This window comes from Chanos chanos, chromosome 8, assembly GCF_902362185.1.
Source record: "Chanos chanos chromosome 8, fChaCha1.1, whole genome shotgun sequence".
In the NCBI taxonomy this organism is placed as follows: domain Eukaryota; kingdom Metazoa; phylum Chordata; class Actinopteri; order Gonorynchiformes; family Chanidae; genus Chanos; species Chanos chanos.
In genome coordinates, this window is record NC_044502.1 from 32915727 (window position 1) to 32939044 (window position 23318).

At 39.2% G+C, this 23318-nt stretch overlaps 1 protein-coding gene across 1 annotated transcript; it reads left to right on the forward strand.

The window, feature by feature from the left end:
- The first annotated feature begins 7438 nt into the window (after positions 1–7438).
- mtx1a (metaxin 1a) lies at positions 7439–22315 on the forward strand. The gene is made up of 8 exons (XM_030782375.1): positions 7439–7519; positions 12744–12813; positions 13236–13312; positions 17278–17370; positions 17783–17965; positions 18448–18524; positions 18665–18813; positions 19183–22315. The coding sequence occupies exons 1-8, from the start codon at positions 7439–7441 to the stop codon at positions 19407–19409; spliced, it is 957 nt and encodes a 318-aa protein (XP_030638235.1). The 3' UTR covers positions 19410–22315.
- Positions 22316–23318: the final 1003 nt, after the last annotated feature.

A 23318-nucleotide genomic window follows, 5' to 3' on the forward strand; every position in this document is an offset into this window, starting at 1 on the left:
CTGACTGTTTTAGCTGTGTGTTTTCAAATCCAGTGGATTAATACTTTGACGGGTATGCTATGCATAATAACTTAAAACTTGTCGTAAAAAAGAACCATACTGCAGCAAGCATTATGTCCAATGTTTTCTAAATATTAATATTTTTCTAAATGCATTAAATTTTGAATAAATTTGTTTGCTTACTTGTTACTCACAAACTAATGTATTATAAGCACTGTTTCATAAGTTTAGCAACTTTGGGTTTCTTTGGCCAATCATTATAGTCTTCTAATCAATTCTTACTCTCTAAAGATGTCAACGGGACATTGTGCTGGGGTGGCTTTACAAGGAACATCATCTTCTGTTCAATGCATAGACATTCTTTTTTTAAGATGTGGTAATAATTTAAAAAAAGCCTTCTGCATACTTTAGCTCAGTTCACATTTTAATTCATTCAGCATTTCCTGATTTGCTGTATACTTAGTGCTTCTTGGAGCCTGGAGGGTGTATTTGCCTTACTAAACACACATGGAAATCTAACAGCAAAACATTAAGAGACTAATAATAGGTATAGAATCTCAGCTGGACAAACATGTACACAAAAGTTCTGTTTAGATATGTAAGCCTCATACTATGGTTTCTGTTTGATGTCCAAAAGAGCTCTTAACACATACATTGCTCCAGTGACATGTCAATATGCAGATTTACTTACAAGAGCTTTACCGTTTGATACGTCGAGTGTGCTGTGCGTTGAATACATGGGAATGTCTGGATTATAGAAGGCCTGTCCAGGATATGGTGCTCTTGGCCTTCTGCAGCAGCACAACACCAGCTGTAGTGGGAGAATTAAAGCCAGAGGTCAAGCCAGAAAGAAGTACATTCATAAAAAGGCAACAAGGAAGATCTGATTTGAAGTGTGAGGTTTTACTGAGGAACGTGCTTCTTGGCCTGGTTTCACCGGACCATTGGTAAAATATTTACTGATCATTAATGATTATCCAGTCAGAGTGATATGAAAAATCACCTGTACATGAATTCAATGATGAAGAGGGGGTTCACAGAGTGCTGGTGCGGTACTCACCAACATGATGGCGAGGATAATAAGAAGAAGCAGGATCAGAGCAGCCAGCACCAAGAGAGCAATTCCCCAGCCAGGAACCTGGTCACCTCTCACCCCGCTAGTATCAGATCCTGATTGGCTTGGAGATGGAGTGGTAAGGGGTCTTGATGTACTGGGTGAAACAGTTCGAGTTGTTGTAACAGTCAGTGGAGAGCTGGTTATAATAGTTGTGTGTCCACTTGCAGTTGAGTTGATTACAGGAACGCTGCTTACTGGTTTAGCAGTAGTCAGACTCCCAGTAGTGTTACCTGTGAGAGATACAGAAAGACATGGAAGTTTAACCTAAGAATGTTAAATTGGTGGACACACTCATAAGAATTTCACACGCAAATGTAACTTAAACCTTACCAGTGAAGCCGAGATCGAGCTCAAGGGTGGATGAAGGATTTTTTTGAAAGTTTGCGACAAAGAGGTCTCTTACTTCCTGGCTTGTCATATCAGTCCCAAAGACCACTGTGGAATCAGCTATTACTGATCCATTGCTGTAAAAACAGAGGACAAAGAGCAAAATCATAAATGTGAGGGTGTGACTTATAGGTCCCCTCCCAATATTATTTGCCTCCATTTTATGTCATGACTAGCCCACCCCAATTTTTACAAAGCAAATGATTCAACCAGAAGTTTGACTGCCATCACTGACTCAGACCACTACTGAACCATTAACATCACTGCCAAAACAAAATTTTATTACCATTTGATAACAGACCTAACATGTATTTGCTGTAATTGAATGATTGGCAATTTCCCATTACTCTTTACTGCTTTCTTTCCTTGTGAGTTTGTTTTCCTGGGCTCTAATCTTAACTGGATAAGTAAGGTTAGAACAAAGTAAGGATGAGGTATTTGTGTGATGCTTGTTTACTATCACTTAACCTATCCAGACCAATTAAACTTTTGACAACTTCAGTAGAAAATGAAATTAGAGAAGAAGGAATCTAATAGTCTTGGGACAGGCCCCTATCATTCAGCTACTTAATAAACATTTTCACTCTGATCTGATAAACCGGTTAAGTCTACACATGTCACTGAGAGAACACATCCTGGTCTTGAACTGAGAATTTCAATTCTAAAACAGTGACCACCCTTTGAAATGTGTTTTACAGTGGATAGTTATGTAGCTCTTTACTGTCTTATGCTGCTACGCGTCAGTGAAAACTGGTCAAGTTTACCAGTTGCTGAGAAGCTAAGCAAAAGGGAGACTCTGTACTATCTGACCACAAAAAAGTTTTCCCTTGCTAATTTGACCAACATTCTGAGAAAAAATCAGGTGAAAACATTCTGGAAAAGTATCTAGATATTCCCCTCACTCATCCATGGGACAAAAGCAGCAAGCAAAAGAAAACTACAGCACAATGCCTGTTATAGTCACACCCAAGACCTCACCTGAACACGATTTCTGATAGTTCTCTGTAATCGGCTGCTGAATCGTTGTAGACATCATACAGCTAAAAAGGTTGAATAATGTAAAATATAGTGAACATCAAATATTCAAATATCCAGCGTTCATTCAAAAGAAAAAAACAAACAGCAACAAACTAAGTAAAGCCTTAGCTAATAACAGCTTGCACTTGTGATTGAAGACCTTAACTTTATTTTGTTACACCTAACAGAACCAGTCAGCCACTCCTGATCATTTGTTTGAGAAGACTTATGCATGTGGCAAAGGCCATATTTGAGGAATTACAGATTTTTTTTTTAAGATTAAATCAAACAAATGAATTATCATCCAAAAGCGTACAGACTTCAAGACATTTTTGAATTTGACTCTTACCAACTGTTCAACCTCCCCCCGCAGTGTTCTGTAATACTCTGAAGTTTCATCATTTAGTGAGTCGCTGTAAATTCGGTTGGTGATTTTGATAGGTATGGTGTGATTATAGAGTGTGGTTCCATTGAAAGTTGGAGCATGACTTGGGGAAAAAAGAGTAGGGGGAACTTCTGTGGAAATGACTCCTGAGAACAGAATCAGATTTGTATTTAAATGTCCATCCCACCATTCCAATGAGATGAGAATGGTACAACTGATACAAAGTGTTTTCCTAAAACAAAACAATCACATGTTTTCACATCAGAGGCTCAGATGTCCTATCTCTAATCAGTGCAATTCAGTCGTCCTACAAGTGTCTCAGACTAGGTAAACGATCACAAGTGCTGATCGTTTAGCTGAGTTAGATATGAAAACATAGTTTAAAATGTATAAAGACAAACTGTAAGTCTTCAAGTCTTAACATTATCGTTATTAATGTTTTAAAATATGTTGATATGGCGTCTTACCTGAAGTAATAACAAGAAAACAGAGTGAAGTCCAATATGTAGAGGACCTTTGCGCTATACTATGCATTTTCTCTGTCACAATACGAAGTTACTAGCTAGTCTATAATTAGTGGTGATAGACCTCGGCTTTGTTGAAGTGGTGACTTGGAGAAACTGACCCACTATTGAAAAGAAACAGTTCTTTTATCGTATAGGATAACGGTGCAGGTGTTGCCACATAAGGCGGGACTCACTCGGCTTGGTCATCGAAAGCCATGCCTTCTCTAGCCATAAAATGGACAAGGTGGAGACCATGACGACACAACAAATCAAAATAAGTAAACGGAACAAGGTGGAGACAATGACGGCACAACATAACACTGATTAAAAAAAGAGGGAAAGAAAAAAAAAAACTTGAGACGGACCGTTTTCAAGACAGCCTACGCCTAAGTGTCTGAGTCAGAATTTAGAAATTTAAGAGGTCCACTTGAGTTGTGATTTTATTTATCGTCTTTTACACAGAGATAATCATATACAACAGAGGGGAGCGCACTCAGCAGTAACAGCAACAGGGGTAAATTCCCAGATGAGATCCAGTTTTCGTTGAGTAGCGCCGTTCAGTGGTTAATTTAGGAATTTTTAGGATGTAGGCTACTGAATTCTCGATTCTGGATGGGCAGTGAGCGGTTATGTCTATCTAATGCGCTGTGAATAATCACGTAAAAGACTAAAAGGCCATAATTATGTAACTCTACATGACATATATCAATATTAACATCATGTTTTAGGCTATCAAACAATTCACCCACTGTTACTTTATAAAATGTTGTTTAATTTTATTCGAAGAATGCCCTGTTATTTGAACAGTGCTTTGTTCCAAGACTTTTCTGAATAAAAGTGTTGCTGTTAAACTGTTTTTAACAGTGAACTTTAAAGAAAACAGCAACATGTCATAGGTCTCCATGAGTAAATAGCATACCTTTCTTATGTAACTCTGTCTTATGAGTCAGTCTTATGAATAGAAAAATGATTAATCACCCTCTGTTAAAATTAGGACCTTATCATATGCCTAATAGCAAAAAGCTAACAGTTCCTGGTAATATCAACCACAAAATAAAATAAAAATAAAAGCTTAAAGCTTAAAATAAAACTAAAATGTAGAGTTAGACTCCTCAGACTAATAAAGATAATAGGTAGGATCCTGAGTATTCTTCCAAAAGACCACTCACAGACAGTCTAAAATTAGTAAGGCTCTCTACTCCTGGGGTATCTGTGGCATAGAGACAACCAGTGGATAGGGTTAAGAACGGTTTGGCTGGGGGCAATAATACAGGTAGTGTGCTTATGTACCACACTGAGGCGTTCTTAGAGCCCATGTTATTATGTTAATATAATGATTCAATATCACCAAATTATTCACATTATACATTTTCTACACTTTTATCCTTCTCATCCATCTAGAATGTTTTATTGAACATTGATAACTCCCAATTTGACATTCAGGGTTTATCTAATGGGGAAAAAATTAAATACTCTTTTTTTTCAATTCCAGTGCTTAGATTACTCATCTGATTCACTGTGCCTTTCAATGATTTTAAGGATATAAGTAAACCAGCTGTAACCTAATGAATGAGCGAATGGATGCTTCATAAATGTGACACATTTTAGAGGTAACAGTCTGACTCTTCTGCCAGTGTGTGTTTTCCATCGAGGTTGTCTGAATCAACTGTGCAGTTCTAATTATCATAGCAGTCACAAATATGTGAATTTGTCAGTCCAAATGTGGCTCCCGTGAATGAGTCTGATCTGATCAGTGTCAGATACTGACAATGACACAGCGTTAAAGCACTTGGAAAGAAGATATTTACAATTAAATGTTTCTGTAATGAACCATTAACTGCTGCTGATATTGGCCTCTTTATGCAATTAAATCTGTGCAAACGATGGTGGTCGCAAGGACGCGGGAAGCGGGGGTGCTGAGGGTGCTGTAGCACCCCCCTGCTTTTTTCGGCATTGTTTCACTGCAAAGACAACTAAAACACATATATTATTAAACATTTTTTATACTGGGATGTTTTGGGTTTAGTGTAAGACTATGAGCAGAGAGAGTGGAGGTTTTATTTCTATGTTTGGTTTACTCATTTATGATGTTACTCAAAATGTGTATTAACCAGTCAGCTTTGTCTTTGCCGATTACGCACCCACGGAGGGACGTAATTTCTGTTACACACGCAACATGCACCGCACGCATGTAGCATTGTTCAAAATGTCGCAAAAGAGAATTTCTGATTTTTTCTAAAACCCTAAAGCGAAAGTTCCAAGGACGAGTGATGATTCAGTTTCAGCTAAGGTGTCCATCTCTAACAGCGGCCCCAGCAAATGAGTTTAGTAGTCCGGCGATTGTTGTTATCTGTCACTTGCGTCGAACCGGTTGGTTGTAGTCTGGCATTCCATCTGCTCTCTCCCTCTCTCTCCTGATCTCACTCCTCTCCTGTGCCTAATTTCTGTGTTTGCTCTGATGTTGCAATGTTCTCAAAGTAGTTCAAATTGGCTGTTTTTCTGTATTTGCGACCCTAATTAGGACAAGCGGCTTAGATAATGAGTGAGTGAGTGCTCTTCGAAACCTATACCATTGCCGATTAATTCAGCGGTGAGATTTCAAGTTATTGAGCTGATGCGTGTATTATCCATGCAACTCTTGGTAACTGAGTAAGAAATTATTTCTTTTGATTTGCACATGGGGGTGTCTCAATTAAAGCAATTTTAATCGTCACCAGCGCTTCAGTGTCAATGTTTCGCCAACAGGGGGCGTTATTGACATTATACAGTAATTCTATTGTCAGTGTTATCATCAGACGGGACTTCCCTCTTGAGATGATATTTTTCATGTTTGTTTCTGGGGTAATTCCAGTTTCTAGTCGTGCAAATATTTAAGACGAGGGTGGACTGTCTAAATACGTTGTCCAAAAGCGTTGACATCTGCCCAAAATTGTCAAAAGACTTAAAATGTTTTTAGGAAAGTCGAGAGAACAGCTTTTTCTTGTCTGACTCATTGTGAAAACCAAAGGCGTTAGGTAGAACGCTGGGTTTACACAAATGTTGATGGTGTGGCGTGCTCTACGCACATCCCCCTTGGGATATAAGAGCGCGCTTCTTTCAATGGACCTCGAGTGATGATGTCATGTTGTGTGCACGCCGGTCTGGCACTGACAGCACCAGCTGCCGTGTTTAAAGTGTTGCAACAAGGATTTAGCTCGCTCTTCGTATCAGGGTCCCGCTGGACATGTTAAACAATGTTTCCTGGCACTTTGGCAGCATGACCCCTTCCACACTTGTGCAATACACGCGCGTGCGCTTAAGCAATATTTGGCTGTGCTGTCCCAATATTTTAGTTTTTTACTCCCCTAATCACTGTTTGAATTAAAATAGTAGTGATCTGTCCTGAGGAGAATACTTTCGATCAAAGAATATGTGTACTTTGCTAAGTAGCGTTAATTAGCCTATTTTTATCTCGATGCTTAAAATCACGAGACGTTGGGGAGAATGTTAAGAAAATATTTTGCCCCATATTTGTCATTTGTCCATTTCTTCCCTTAAGCTCTGGCAACATAGGGTTTTGGCATGAATCTAGCAGATGTCTGAAATATGTCTGAAATATTCTATTTTACCGTTTTCGACCACTAGTCACTCAAAGAAATCCCCAAGTTTACACAGAGAGTAAAAATGTATGTCGTAGCCCCAAGATGACATTTCGTGGGCACGACAACTGTCAGTTCGTGTGTAAAATAGTGTAAAGGAGATGCCTAAATGGGAATGTGGCCTATATTTGTTCAGTGTTACTTTAGGGGCTCCACATAATCCCACTGAAATCTCCTCAACGATATTACGCTATACATGGAAGCAATGGCACGTTCAGCAGTAGCACGTGAAAATGTACTAATTAACAGTATCATTTAAAGTTTTAAACTGTATCAATAATGTTGTGCCAGTCATACTGAGTATGAATATTCTAAAAATTACTTTATGTGGGTGGAGCGCCAAGTCATATCACTTCCGTGTCAGAAGCCTATTTTTTTTTACATCAAGATGTCTGCGCCCTGTGAGTTGTATTGTTGGAAAGGCAATTGGGGTTTGCCATCCGTTGACACCGACAGTCTCATTGTGTTGGTAAGGTCTGCAGTATGATTTCCAGAGTAATAAAGTAGCGGAGGTTTGTGATGTATGTGTCTCCTGTTCCCTTGAGGTCTGCTTGTATTTGACAGAGATTTCAGACTCTGTATTGCACCTCCTTCTGCAGCTTTAGCAAACTTGGCTAAACTTGCGAGGTGGATACTTGCATTCAGCAACAAAAATGTGTCCGAAACCAGATTTTGTGGAGAGTTGAAATATTGCTGTTCTTTTCTGTAGTGTTGAACCTTTGGTTAAATGTGTATTTTGGTCTCTCGGCCGCGAGGATTGGGTTGAAAAACGCGGTTTCAAATTCTTAAGGTCTTTAGTTACTGTATATGTATTTGATTAATTGTGACAGCTAGATAGACCGAACTCCTCGAATTTTGTCACAACCTCAACATTTTTTACAAGTTGTTAGCCAGGCCAGGCTAGATACCAGGCCTCTACAGTGACCAGTCATAACTGCTTGCTAATATAAACCATATCAGAACTGTTAGGAGTAAATAGCAGTAATAGTCATACTAGTATTAACAGTTTGAATTCTAATATCCGTTGTTTCAAACCTTAAACCCCTACTGCAAGAAAAGTAATTGAAGAATGCTACTCACTCATGTACACAAATGTGGGGGATGAGGGTGCCTATGAAGGAATATCAACTTAGGCATTATTCTCACTGATGGTGCAGGGCTGTAACAAAAGGCCATGGGACAGACACCCCCCCCCCCCCCTTTCAGGGCATGAACCAGGCAAATGTCATCCATATGCTTTTTAAAAAGTGACATAGCTTATCAGTTCTTGAAAGTGTGTCCCACAACTTTACAATTAACCATAGCATTTCACATAGCCTGTCTAGTACTTTTACATTACTTTTTACGTTACAATACTTTTATTCTTACTTGCTATATTACTTCCTTTTAAAGTTCCCTCTTTTCTCTGAACAGCTGAGTTTGTAGATGAACTTTAAATATGAACATCGCTCTGTCATTGTATGTCTTTTGTAGGAGTTGAATTCTGAATTTTTTGCAATGAGGGTGTTTTTCAGTGCTCACCGGGGACACATACATTTTCTTGACTATATTACTCTTCTGTTGATACTATTATTTAAGCTATTGCAATTGTAGCACATTTGTTCAGGCTCACTGTTTAGTTAAGTTGTCAAAACAGTTTTTTTTCCACCCATGAAATGCAAATGAGTATGAAAAGGGAAAATGTACTTTTTGTATATTTAAACCCTTGCTACTGAAAGCAGAATGGAATTCCTTGTATGAAAAATGCAGGGAGTTTTCTTCTCCTGGAAAATTCCTGTTCAGCCACCACAGTCCTCACGGCATGACGACCACATAACCACTGTTGTCATCTGGTATAGTTATAATTTGAATGTTTTGGTGTATCACTATGACAATATCTCCATCTATTTTTTTTTTTTTTTGAAAATCATCAAGCTGTTATATCAGTTTTTCCTGGTGAATGATCACTCAAAGGAGCCATTTGAAACCATGTCTGTTAAGCCTTGTCTTTTGCTTACTGGATTTATTTCACAGCTTTAATGACAGATTATGCAACGACTTGTGTCTACTTGAATCCCGAGAGAACAAGTCTATGATGCCATGACATCATTCTTTACGCTCAGCACACTGAAATGGTTAAGCAGTTCAAAAGCTGTATGCTTGGAATTGTCTCTCAAAGGAAAATATTGTGAGATGTCTGCTGACGCTGACAGATTTCTCATCGTCTTGGTGGTTGGAACAACGATTGTCTTACACCGTTTTCATAACTGTTTGGCGTCGTTTTGAAAACCACATGTTGTGCCGACATGGGGAATTTCAGTGGCACGTTATTATCATTTTGGGTCAACTGTCTAAATGGGAATTTAAGTTGCAATACAATTTTGTTAAGACATTTCTGGAACATTTCAGTGTATTAAAAGTGTTTGTATTACTGAATATTGAAACCTTCTTGAAAATCAGGAGAGTCTTTGTTCGGTGAATTGGCCTAATGTAATCAGGCCTGTTAATTTTCCATAGAATTCCCAGTGCACACAACAACCAGATCCAGTCTGTGCTTATTAACTTTAAAGGAAAGAAGCTGTCACTATGTTGCCGCTGCTCACCATGAATCCTGAGTAAACTCATTGTTATGTAGCACACTTACAGTATGCCAGATTTATCAAGCCATGTTACTTTTGTTAAATGTAATACTATTTACACTAGCAAAATGATGAACTCATTGTTAGAGTACAGACTGATTAGAAATCTTTTTATTATTATTATTATTATTATTTTTATTATTATTATTATTATTATTATTATTAACGCCACTATATTTTCTACTACTTAGAAAAATTTTGTCAGACTCTAAATTTCTAGGAGTTGCATCTGTCCTCTCCCAGTCTAACTTCAAAGAATAGATCTAAATCACATAATTTGTTTTCAATACATCCATGGTTTTTGGCTATGTGGTCTATAATTGTGAACTGTGTGGTCTGCACTTTGGACATGAAGAGTGATGTTTGTTTTAGTATGAATAAGTGCCATAGCTTTAACTACAAATTATTCATCCCAGTATATGTATTTTGACCTGTGAAACTGCTCTTTATGTACGCTTCTCTTTTATTACTATTATTTTATTTATTTATTTTTTGGGACAAACCGGGTATTCATAGATACAGAAATATTTGTGATTTATTTAGAGGCAAACTGGTCTCCAGCTTTACGATCTAGAATTTAAAGCTAAAAGTACAAGGAATTTCCTAATAAATCTGAGGCCATGATGTCGGGCTTTGATGTTGTTAATGATGCTTTTCCAAATGGTTGGCTGTCCAACTGGAAGGAGAAAACCTCAGACTTAAACTATTTCCATAGCTCAGCCTCCCAGCACAGTTAGATCGCAGATAGTTTGGACACTAAATTACAATGCTCTTGTCTCCTAGGTACTCAGGAACTTTTTTGATAGTAAAAAGTCCACATGACTGCATCTCACAGTCAGATTTTATTTCATTTTTAAATTTTATGGAAAGCAGTCCCGCGGCAGTTCAGCAAAAGGGTGACCCAAAGAACTTTCCAGGACTATTATCTTCCAGGCTTAATTTGGGTTATGGGCAAGCTTAACCTGTATAGTCAGTTGTCACTCTGCTTATAAATGCACTAAACCAATAATAAATCTTCATGTACATTAGTTACTTGATGTGGTTTTCTTCTCTTAGAATCAGTTATAATCAGTAAGTCACTCTCTTAGGGCTTTGTGGTGTTTCTGACAGCTTAAGCTCTGTGGGATGTTTGACTATGATGGAAGAAATTAGTACTGTTTTCCGTGACGTCGCTCAGTCCTCTGTCTACAAGTACAGTCTGGTCTGAATCCTCAGGTTGCCAGATAACACTACATGTGTTGGAATTGTGAATACATGCGATTATACTTTTTGCAATCAGACAGTACAGAAAAAGCCTGCTAACAGTCCTTTATTGTACAGTTGTCAGACGCTGACTTGGACAGAGCTTCAGTTGCAAAAATGTGACTGTTGTTTTTGTTTTTTTTTAATAACAGATACAGTGTTATGTCTTTTTGAGGTCCCTGCCTTCTCTTTGATGCCTTTTAGACCAAAACGGTTAGACTGATGCAGGTCCTTGGAGGATACTGGCCCTCCCTCTTGAAAATTCATCTGGAAATGTTCTCTTTTTATTTTAGTGTCCTTTCTCAGGACCGTAAAAAGAATACTAAAATCCAAAAGCTGCAGGGTACCTCAACACATGAGTGTAAATATGAAATGTTGTTCTTTTTAACCCACAGTGTAATTCCCTCCACTTTTAAACGTCTTTGTCTCTCATGGAATTCAGCGCACAGAGAAGAAAGCTGACCTTTTGTGGAGATACACAAATATGACTTTTGATACAAGTGTTTCGGACCCACTTGTTCACTGGCTCCAGTAATTCTCCTGCTGCACTCCAGTTTGTGGTGCAACACCCTGCTTGCACTTTTCTCTCAGATTTATATGTGGTTATCCTCAAAGAGAGTTACATTAAAACCAGAGCAACAAGTTATTTGCATTTTAAGACAGTGATGTCATTGTGTGGGTTTGCCTTAGGCAACCAAGGGTTTGTTTTTTTTTTATCTTTAATATAGAAAAATGAAGAGACTGCTCTCTCTACATTAGTTATTACTGAGGTAAACTCTCAAACTTAAAGGTGTGTTGAGCTGGTGATTTCTTGTCTGTGGTTAAGTGTGTTTCCACTGGGGGGAATCTGAGCAGAGCACTTAGTTAATGTTCCAAGGCTTTTTCTTCAGCCTCCTTCTCAACAGGAGGTCCCATATTCCTACCCTACACCAATCAGACCCTACCAGTGCTTTTACCACACATTTTCCCCTCCTGACAAAAAAATCCTAACTGCTGGAAATTATTTCTTGGCCCTGCAGTTTTACAAGTTTTCACTGAAGGAATACTTCATGCCCTGACAAAAGTTTCCTGCCTTAAAAAAAAAGAAAGAAAAAAAGGAGTCGACAGTGGAAGGAATTCTTGATTCTCTTTTTTTTTTCTCTCAACAGTAGCAGCTTCTAGCATGCTCTCCTTCTGTCTTCCATCTCATCGTGTTTACGTACAGACAAATGTTTGTATTACACTCTCGCTATGCATTTTGCTGGCGCTCCGATTTTAAGTGAGGTGTTAACATCCTCCCGGTGTGGAGAAAGAACCACAGCTGGCACCGTTCCTAGTTGGTTTCCTGGGTAGTGCGGCCTGGTTCTAATTAGCCTTGCATAGCCAGATGCTGAATACTCATCATGTTGTAAGCTCTTTCAATTTGCAAGAGATAAGTCCACCTTTTTTAGAAGGCAGACTTTACATTTTTGAATATTAACCAATAAAGGTCACAATGAATTGTTTAATACAATGAAAACTCAAAGCTCACATAAAACTCGTTAACCTCTAGTCTGTATTTTCCAGCATCAATGGAAAAATGCCCAGTGGTCTCTCTCCCAGTGTTGTAAAATATGTTTGATGCACAGCTTCAGTACCTGGACGTGGAAGACTAGGATCTAAACGGATCATTTTGAATTATGACCGCTGCTCGCTGGTCAAATATTTGTCCTGCTTTTCACAAAGCTTATGATATAGTACACAATTCATATATCTGTCCTCATATTTGACAGTGGAGATTGCCGTAACTTTTGGATTTTTGACTTCAGGGATTCTCCAAAAATCTCTCTCTCTCTTTTTTTTTTTTCCCCCTAGGCATATGCTCGATTTGCAGGTGCACCCCTCAAAATTCACAAGGTCACCAACCCTTGGAGAAGTCCAACAGGTACAGTTTGTTTTATGTTTAAACAACATGTATAACCTCCGAGGTTTTGCAAGTAGTCGAGGAATGAGGTTAATAACCTGTTGGATCTAAAATTTATTAACGCTGCTTGAAAGATTTGCTATGATTTGAATTCGGGCTTTATCTCTCCCACATTTGTTACGAAAGTGAGAGTGATGAATCTGCCTCTTTTTCTAGCTTCTGTTTTTGATGCTTGCTCTGCCTGCATTTTTCCACACCATGACTTCTCCTATCTGTACTGTTTTCCTTTTCCTGCTCTCTTCCTCTGATGCTCTGTCCTAACCTGAGAGGAGATGATTTCCTTTTGCCTATCCAAGCAGAGCAGTCACAGTACACTAGTGTTAAATGAACTGTGTTGCCTCACACATAGTTGGTGTGCTCATGCAGTGTTGCTTCTCTTTTAGGGTCCCTGCCAGCCTTGACTAGTACAGATGGAAGCTTCTCTCAACCCAGTAAGATCATCATTCAGCTCAGGAAACAGGTGACCACACTATCAACCCTCTTTAACGAGTAGCAGTTTAAGTTCATTCATAAACCACACAAATAGAGTGGTTCAAGTCAGAACCATGTCTTAAACAATAAAATTTTAGTTATTAATAATAATAATAATAATAATAATAATGCTTAAAGTTTATGTAGAGCCCAGTATTACTATTTATAGTCTCAAAGAGCTTTACATGTCCACAACAAAGTCAAATCAAAATTATAATATCCATAAGTTAGAGAAAATGCATGAGTTTTTAGATTGGTTTTAAAGGTATGAAGAGGGTTTGCTTCCCTAATTTCTGTAGGTAGACCATTCCAGGGGAAGGGTAACTGCAGGGTGTCTCAAACAGTTGTCTGGGCTCACTTAATCTGAATGTACTGACCTCGTAGCATTGAAAAACTTGCAACATGTTCTCATGTACTCCTCTGATCAGCTGATGCCAAGATGGAACATATTAGCTCAGATACTTTCTCATATCGTTCTGTGTTGGGAGTTAGAAATCCCAATGAGTACTGATGATAAGGCTGTGAAATGTGATGACGCCTGAAATAATTCCAAAGGTGGAGGGGCAGTAAAAAAGTAAAATCCAGTCAGGTCTCTTGTGACATGGTTAAAGAAAAAAAAATCACCTAAACCTTCCAGCTCATAAATATGCTTATTTGCACTTTAGGCAAAACACTTAATTTGCCCCCCAATTTGAATGCAGTTTGGTCCATAAGTATTTGGACAGTGACACAATTTTTGTAATTTTGCCTCTGTACACCACCACAATTTATTTGAAATGAAGCAATCAAGATGTGATTGAGGTGGAGACTTTCAACTTAAATCCAAGGGGTTTAACAAAAATATCGCATCGACTGTTTAGGAATTACAGCCATTTTTATACATAGTCCCTCCATTTTCAGAGGCTCAAAAGCAATTGGATAATTGACTGACTAGCAGTTTCATGGCCAAGTGTGGCCTGTTCCCTTGTTATTTCATGACAAATTAAGCAGATAAAAGGTGTGGAGTTGATTCCAAGTGTTGAATTTGCATTTGCTAGCTGTTCATGGGAACTCTCAATATGCAGTCCAAAGAGGTGTTGATGCAAGTGAAGGAGGCCATCATTACCCTGAAAAAGCAAAACAAACCTATCACACAGATTGCAGAAACTTTAGATTAGATTAGATTCACCTTTATGGTCATTGTGCAGAGTACCGGTACAAAGCCAATGAAATGCAGTTAGCATCTAACCACAGGTGCGAAAGCATAGTATTATTTACGGATAAGTGCAGGTGTAAATGAGTATTACAGCATAAGTGATGCTATATCTTACAGTATTTACAGTATTAATGACAGTGGTGAGCAATATATATGCCGATCAGTATATGTGTATAATATATTAATTATGTTATACATAGAGGTGGAAAGAGGAGTGTATATGTAGGGGTTGTATGTACAGTATAGACAAAATATTTACAGTAGGTTGTATGTACAGTATAAATAATGGTAATCTGAACAACATGAGAGGTTCAGCCAGTGCAAAAATGAGCAATGCATATAAAAGTACAGAGACAATGTAGTAATGAGTGCAATAAAGCTTACTGCTGTGATGCAGAGTTCAGCAGGGTCACAGCCTCATGAAAGAAGCTCTTCCTGAGCCTGCTAGTGCAGGAGTGGAGGCTCCTGTAACGCCTGCCAGATGGGAGGAGGGTGAAAAGTCCATAGTTAGGGTGGGATGCATCCTTGATGATGCTTTTTGCCCTGTCCAGGCAACGTTTCATGTAAATGTTCTCAGTGGTGGGCAGTTGGATGCTGGTGATCCGTTGGGCAGTTTTCACCACCCGCTGGAGTGCTTTACGGTCTGCTGTGGAGCAATTGCCATACCACACTGAGATGCAGTTGGTGAGTATGCTCTTAATGGTACTGCGGTAAAAGTCCACCAGTATCCTGAGACACAGTTGGGCTTTCTTAAGGCTCCACTGGAGGTGAAGGTGCTGTCCTTTTTGATGAGGATCGAGGAGTTCAGGGACCAGGTGAGATCGTCAGAGATGTGGATGCCAAGGAGTTTGAAGCTTGGCACACACTCGACTACAGCTCAGTTGATGTAGATGGAGGCGTGTGCTTTGCTCCTATAGCACGCCTGAAGTCCGCAATGATCTCCTTGGTCTTCTGCTTGTTAAGGGGCAGTTTGTCGTCAGTGCACCACATGGCCAGGTGCTGGACCTCATCCCTGTAGGCCATCTTGTTGTCCTCTCTGTGTTTCGGCACTGGCATGATGGTGGCAGTCTTGAAGCTTGTGGGGACAACTTCCTTGTCCAAAGATTGAAAATGTCCATGGAGACCCCAGCCAGCTGTTCTACACAGACTCTGAGCACACGGCCAGATATTCCATCCAGGCCAGCTGCTTTCTGTACATTCACCCTGCTCAGGGTGACGCAAACATCAGAGCTGGAAAGTGAGAGGGGCAGTTCACCAGGAGGGAGATCCACTTTGAGGGTGACCTCCTTGTTTCCCTGGTCAAAGCGAGCGTAGAAGTGGTTGAGCTTGTCAGTGAGGGAGGCACAGCTGGATGGGGGCACAGAACTGGGTGGTTTGTAGTCCGTGATGGTCTGTATGCCCTGCCACATGCGCCGGAGGTCCGAGGAGTTGAAGTGCTCCTCTATCCTCTGTTTGTATCTGTGTTTAGCTTGGGAGATTCCCCTCCTCGGGTTGGCCCTGGCTGAGCTGTAAGCCACCCAGTCTCCAGACCTGAAGGCTGCATCTCTGGCTTTGAGCAGGAGGCGAACCTCTCTGTTCATCGAGGGTTTCTGATTGGGGGAAGTTTTTATTTGTTTTGGTATGGTCACTCTGTCCACACACTTGTTGACATGATCCAAGACAGAGTTGGTATATGTGTCATATACCAATGCATTGTCTGGATGCAGTGACTGCTGCTTGTTAATATTGGCACTGAGGTCTTTCATGGGTACTTTAGCATTTGCATCTGGTGGTACATAAACTGCGGCAGCAATGATGCATGAAAACTCTCGTGGTAGATAAAAAGGTCTGCACTTAATAATCGGGTATCCCAGATCAGCAGAGCAATAAGCGTCAGAGTCGGTGCACCTTGATTTATTCCCATGCATAAACCACCGCCCCTGCTTTCACCTGTTGTTACTGCAGCTCTGTCAGCCCTGAGGACTATGCGCCCTTCCAGGTCCAACATGTTGTTTGGGAGTGTTTAGGAGTGTCCAAATCAACAGTTTGGTACATTCCTAAAAAGAAAGAATGCACTGGCGAGCTCAGCAATACCAAAAGGCCTGGAAGACCATGGAAGACAACTAAAGTGGATGATCTCAGAATTCTTTCCTTCGTGAAGAAAAAGTACAGTACAGATGGATAATGACCCAAAACATTCTGCAAAAGCAACTCAAGAGTTTCTCAAGGCAAAGACATGAAATATTCCTCAATGGCCAAGTCACTCACCTGACCTCAACCCAACTGAGCATGCTTTTCATTAACTGAAGACAAAACTGAAGGCAGAAAGACCCACAGACAAGCAGGAACTGAAGGCAGCTGCAGTAAAGGCCTGGCAAAGTATTTCAAGGGAGGAAACTCAGCATTTGGTGATGTTCATGGGTTCCAGACTTCAGGCAGTCATTGACTATGAGGATTTTCATTCAAGTATTAAAAATATTTCTTATATTTATAATCATGTTTGTTTGTCGAATTGCTTTTGAGCCTCTGAGGGACTATGTATAAAAATGGCTGTAGTTCCTAAACATTTAATGCAATATTTTTGTTAAACCCCTTGAATTAAGGCTGAAAATCTACGTTTCAATCACGTCTTGATTGCTTCATTTCAATTCCATTGTGGTGGTTTGGGGCGGCGCAGTGGGTAGCACTGTTGCCTCACAACAAGAAGGTCTCGGGTTTGATTCCCGGGCTGTAAATACTTAATGAGGGATAATTTGTTGTTGGCTGTTTGCATCTTACAGAAATACAACGCAGACTATGACCTGTCTGCAAAAGAGGGAGCAGACACACTTGCTTTCATCTCCCTGCTGGAGGAGAAACTGATGCCTGCCCTGGTAAGATTCACATTGGAGGACTTTACCTTTTGGACTTATCAGAGACTTTGCCTCATTTCTGTTTAGTTATTTGGCTACATTTTTGAGTCTCCAGATCATTGCCCTCTCCCTCTCTAGCCTGGTGTTTGTAGGTCTCATTAGATCTTTAAAACTGGGTTTATTAGCAAATTTGTCTGTTGACTCATTATCTCAGGCATTTCCTCTCAAGTGCATCAAGAACTCTTAGGTTAAAGATTGTTTCTCCATTCATAACCCCCTAATAATGTTAAATCTCACTTTCTTTTTGTAAAACTTCACTCAACAATGAACCATGTCAGGGATATAAAGGACCTTCTTTCGAGTGAACCATAATCAAACCATCCACAGTTCAAACATCACGTTCTGTCAGCTCTCTTGTTTATGGCTTTTCTAGATCTACGCCCTGTGGATCGATCCAAAGAATTACGTGGACGTGACCCGGCGCTGGCATGCAGAAAACATCTCCTTCCCGTTCAACTTTTTTCTGCCCAGTCGCATGCAGGGCAAGCAGCTTGAGAAACTGCGGTTCATTAGGAGCAACCCATCTTTGGAAGCTGGTGATGAGACAGAGAAAGAGGTTTGATGAAATGTCTAGCCCAGTGAATTCTTTAATTTAGCCATTACATGTGTACATTTATATATGATAATTAGGTGTGACTGGTAGTGGACCAGCAAACCTGAGATTGTGGGCTGTAAAAAATCCAGCTGTGAAAAGAGGAGTTGATATGTTCAGCTGGGGGCAGTAAGGCAGTGTAGGAGTAATGATATAGTGTGTTGAAAGAAGTTTTGATGCTCTTCGAGCTTCAGTAGTTGAGATGACGCATTCCTCCAAAACCTGGGGGGGACGTTTTTCATCACCTCTCTGCTGAGATGTGATGTCATGGAGTTAAATGTGGCTGCCATGTGTACAGTGTAGCGAAAGCCACTTGTCAATGAGTTTGATTTATTCAGTGTGAGAACATAATTACACAGCAGTGCAGCCTTTTTGTTTGCTTTTTTTTTTTCTTTTTCTTTTTTTCCCTCATTTCCTTTTTTTTTTTCCAACTCCTGTCTCCTTAGCTGTACTGTGATGCTCAGGAGTGCATGAATCTACTCTCGCAGCGCCTAGGTTCCAACAAATTCTTCTTTGGGGATTCGTAAGTCACACAATGTTGTTTTTATGTCATAGAACCTCATTTATCTCAGTTAGCATGTGTTAAACTTGTTGCCTTAGGGGTTGAAATGTAATAGAAATTTTTCATTCTGAGAAGCTCTAATGCTGTTATTGTGCCTCTAGGCCTTCCTCTCTGGATGCCTATGTGTTTGGTCATTTAGCCCCGCTACTGAAAATCAAGCTTCCCAGTGGCAGGCTCCAACAGCACCTGATGTCTCTGGACAACCTGAACAGATTCTGCTCTGATATCCTGTCTGTCTACTTCCCAAATGGTGAGTAATTGACCTGTCATGGAAACTGTGAGGCTTCAAAGAAACATATAACATGTGGAATATTCTGAAACACCAAGGGAACTCTGAATGATTAGATGACAGTGGGAGAACATTAGCCTGGAAGTTGACCTTGGTGTCTTTCCAGGCTGTGTGGCATTTGGTTTCCAGGAAATCCATGTCAGACACAGTAGCTCTCCTAGTGTTAACACAGCAATGGTTTTACTGCAATGAGGCGTAATTATAGATGACCATGAAGCCCAAACATGATATTTTTTCCTTGATTCCAAAAGTATAAGAAGGATTGGTACCACACTTATAAAGTAGACTACACAAAACTGCTGTATCCAATGCTTATGTTTTGATATACAGAGAATGTTGGATATAAGGTGTCCAGCCAGGCAGAAGGCAATGATTTTGACAACGACCCAAACAAGAGACGCAAGCAGCTGCTGTCAGTGCTGGTGGCAGTGGGGGCCATGCTGTGCTATGCTCTCCTGACAGGAATCGTGGCCATTGAGCATGTCCATGACCAAGAGGAACCCTCTATATCAGCCGGTCTCCATGGACCCTCCCAAGATGAAGATGAAGAGGAGTAATGAGACCACGGGGAACTGGGAGCTTTGACTGTGGGTTGTGATATGCAGCTGTGTGGACCAATTGGAATGACTTGGATATTTACCTTTAAAAGAAGAAGAAAATTGGTGGACCATTAGATTTTTTCTTAAATTTCCCAATAGTTTGCAATTAGTCATTCATTGCATGATAATCATTGATCAATCAATTTCTGACAGGGTATGAGGAATGTCATTACAATCACTTTGTGTTATTGAAGCATCGCCAAATTGCTTATACTTTAGGTTATTGCTTATTACTACATTTAGGAGGATATTTTAGATGTACCAAGCATGCTGATGACATTCCTTTGTTTGTCTAATCATTAGTGCCAGTTAAAATCAATGAATATGTTAACCAAAAATGCCCTCAAAGATATCACACAATTTTCTCAGATCATGAGACAAAGCATTATGAAAATTACTAGTTATAGCTTGTTTAAAAGACTGAATTCCTAAGGATCTACTTTGCCTTATTTCTGTGAGACTTCTTTGTAATTTTCCTGCTGGTTTCAGGGTTGCAATCGATTCAGTTCGTTTTCTGATAACTTTTGTATTCTATTGAAATAATTTATGTTAATTTTGGATTCATCTACAAGTGGAGCTTACAGTGGTCTGACCATTGTTGCCCCTTCTTTAAAGCCCAGACCAAAATGACTGAGATTGTTTCAGCGATATAGGATGGATGGAAGGTGTTGTTCTGAATGCTGCTGATCACCACTGTTAACCAAAATGAATGAATGGACGAACGAACAAGTAAAATTTGTACTTTAGGTCTCATGTTTAAAACCATTCCTAATTCAGTGTGTTCTTCAGAGAGAAAGCTCTTAGTTGATGGTCATGTAGTATCTACTCTTAAACACTCTTGAATACTCTTGAATATTTAAGAGCAAGTAGAATTACGTCTTCTATTAGACAAACTTGGCAAATTTTCTGTTAATTTATAACTTGGCAAAGCTAACTTTATCTCCGCAACACTGCGAATAATATAACCAAAAATGGTAGTTACCGGGATTGAGATAGGTTAACAAACCATAGAATAAATATAATAAATGGAACAGTGACAAGCTCTATCTTCAGTGAGATTCTATTGGCTTATGGCTGTAACACCAGTCAGCCATCACAATGGAAAAGTAGCCACCTCACCAACTCCCATTCAAAGCTTAGCTACTGCACATGAGTGGAAATAATGTTGTTATTGGACATCAGTTTGAAAGTTATTTAGCCAAAGGGGAGTGTGCTTTCCTTAATGGTTTCACACTGACAAAATGCCCTGCTAATAGACAGCTGCTTAAGAAATCATCTTGCATTTAAACAGATGATCTCCTTTTAAACTGAGTATCGCTTTATGTTGAACAAGGATATTGTATCTTGAAATTGCTTTGCATTTCCTATGCATCTGAAAAAATCAACAAGTTGTAAAATCTTCATGATCCTGCATTTTGCTAGGCCCATTTTGTGATGGACTAGATCAGTCTTACCTAAAATATGAAAGGCTTGCTTTTGTGTTTTGTTGTTATTTGGCAGGCTGCTATTCACAGATTACCTGTTGTCCTGTTGGTGAACGAAAAGTTTTCCGGAAATTAAAGCTACGGGCTATGTCAGGCCAGGATTTGGTTAGATCAGTGGGGTATAAAATTGAAATGCCAGACTGTCTGAAGACTTTAAAAAAGATCTGTTGTCAAAACTAAGCTAGAAGGACATTGGTGAGTTTTGTGAATTATTTAAGCTAAAAAAAAATCTTAGTTTGGCCTTTTTATTGTATTGTGTATTTTAATTTTTATGCCAAATTCACATGAAAATATCTTCCAAATGTAGATATGTATTTATCTATAGCAGTGTAGTAATATGGAGATGTGTGTGTGTGGGGGGGAGGAATCATATAATTTTTGACATTTTGTGGAGTATGCCTTTTAAGACAAAAAGTCATTCACTTGAATCCCTTGTTGACGTAGAGATAATGTCATGGGAAGAAAATTTCTCACAGATTGTCGTCCTGGGAATAGCCCGCATTGGTGAATCGCTCTGACATTTTGTCTTGCCAGAGTGCTCTCTGGTTAATGTTAGTCATTAACCCTTGAGCAAAAATATTATGCCCTAAAGTGGGAGTGAGGTTGGTGCCTCTTCCCTCACCCACTGATACATCTGCACATTTACTTATCTTGTGGCCATGCTTGCAACGTACTTGTGTGCTTGGCCATAGTTGTATTTTATTTTATTTTGTTGTTTTTTTTTTGTTTTTTTTTTACATTTTTGTCAGGAATCAAAAATACAAATAATCAAAAATCGCAATTCAAAACAGTATTTAAATTTCAGCCTTTGCACCCCGATCTGATTAAGTGAGATGAATTTTCCATGTTGGATATTTTGTAAAAGTGTCCATGTGTTGTGCAGAATGAGAGGACTTGTACTTCTTCCAACCTAACAGCCATTTTGTTAAAGTGGAAAAAAAAATCAGCCGTGAGTATTTCCAGCATGGTATGCTTGAAGCACTTAAATATGATGGAACAAATATTTAACAGTGTTATGATTTAACAATAGATATCTATTCATATTTATCACATTGACAGACCACTACCATTCCCAGTGAATTGATTATTGAAACACTGAATCACTTTCTGAGTGTAGTTTTAACTTCACTTAAGGAACCCCATTCCACCTTATATCAAAGAGACTTCTACAGATTCCCACATAGTAATGCTATGATATTTTGTGAGATGTTGAACAGCTTTACAACTAAAAAGCAAATCTTTTGTGATTTGCAGTCAAAATAGCAGCAGCTTCACTACTGTAATGAGTGTATGTATCTGTTTTCTTTTACCAAAGAGTGGCTTCTCTGTGATGCTGTGACAGGTCAAAAAGCGTTGTTCAATAAACGAAGCGGAAATGTGCATTTTGGGGCTATTAATCATTTTTATGACTGTACATCTGTTTGTTATGTAAAAGCCCACTGCTGCACCGTGACTGCTTGCTCAGTCCCAGTCATAAAAAAAAAAAAGTTTGTGCACTTGTTCATCTGTATTGGAATGATGTCTGTATATATGACAATTGTCTGTTGTCCAAAAGATGTGGTCTGCATTGTTCCATATTGTTCTTGAGGGCACGAATAAGATACTTAGTAACTGTCAGCAATAACTGCTGTGCTCTCAGGTTCCTTTTTCCACTTTTTGTGAAGTGCTGTAAACATATTTGGTATGCATCATATGCCTATATACTCTTTCTTATTTTGAAGACAAATAAATTGTCTTTAAGCAGAATTTGTGAGGTGTCAGAAAGTCACCCTCTTAGAAAGGTTTTAGGTCACACGAGGTTTACACTGTACTTGACCACAAATGGTGCCTTCAGATGTCCTTAAGATGAGCTTAAAACTTTCCTTGATTTACCTTCCCTTTTCTCCTCCCTTTTCCACATAATGTTGTGGAAATTGTTCTACTTAAATCATCTCTCCATGGAATCCGGCTAAAAGACCATATTATCAAAAAAAAATAAAGCCATTCCTGAAAAGGGGGAAAAGTTGTGACCTCTGACAAATTTTTTTTTTTTTGTGTGTGTGAAGAATCTCTTATGGTCCTTTGGTCAGAACCTGTGGACTATCCTCTGAAATTCAAGCCATAGATTTTTCAAAACATTTTTCACACATTTTTAAACAAGTTTCAAATAAGTTTCAGCCCATTTTCTTATGAAAGTCAAAATTCAATTAGTCTGTATTTCTAAAATTGAAGCTTAGTGTTATAGCCTATTTAGACATAACTGGCAAGACAAAGTCAATACAATGATTATGTTAACATAAAAACACAAACTTACATGTGAAGTAACAAAAAATGAGGAAGGTTAACCATCTAGCACTGCCTCTCTGCTTTTGAACATACACTTAACACTGAAGGCCCTGGACTG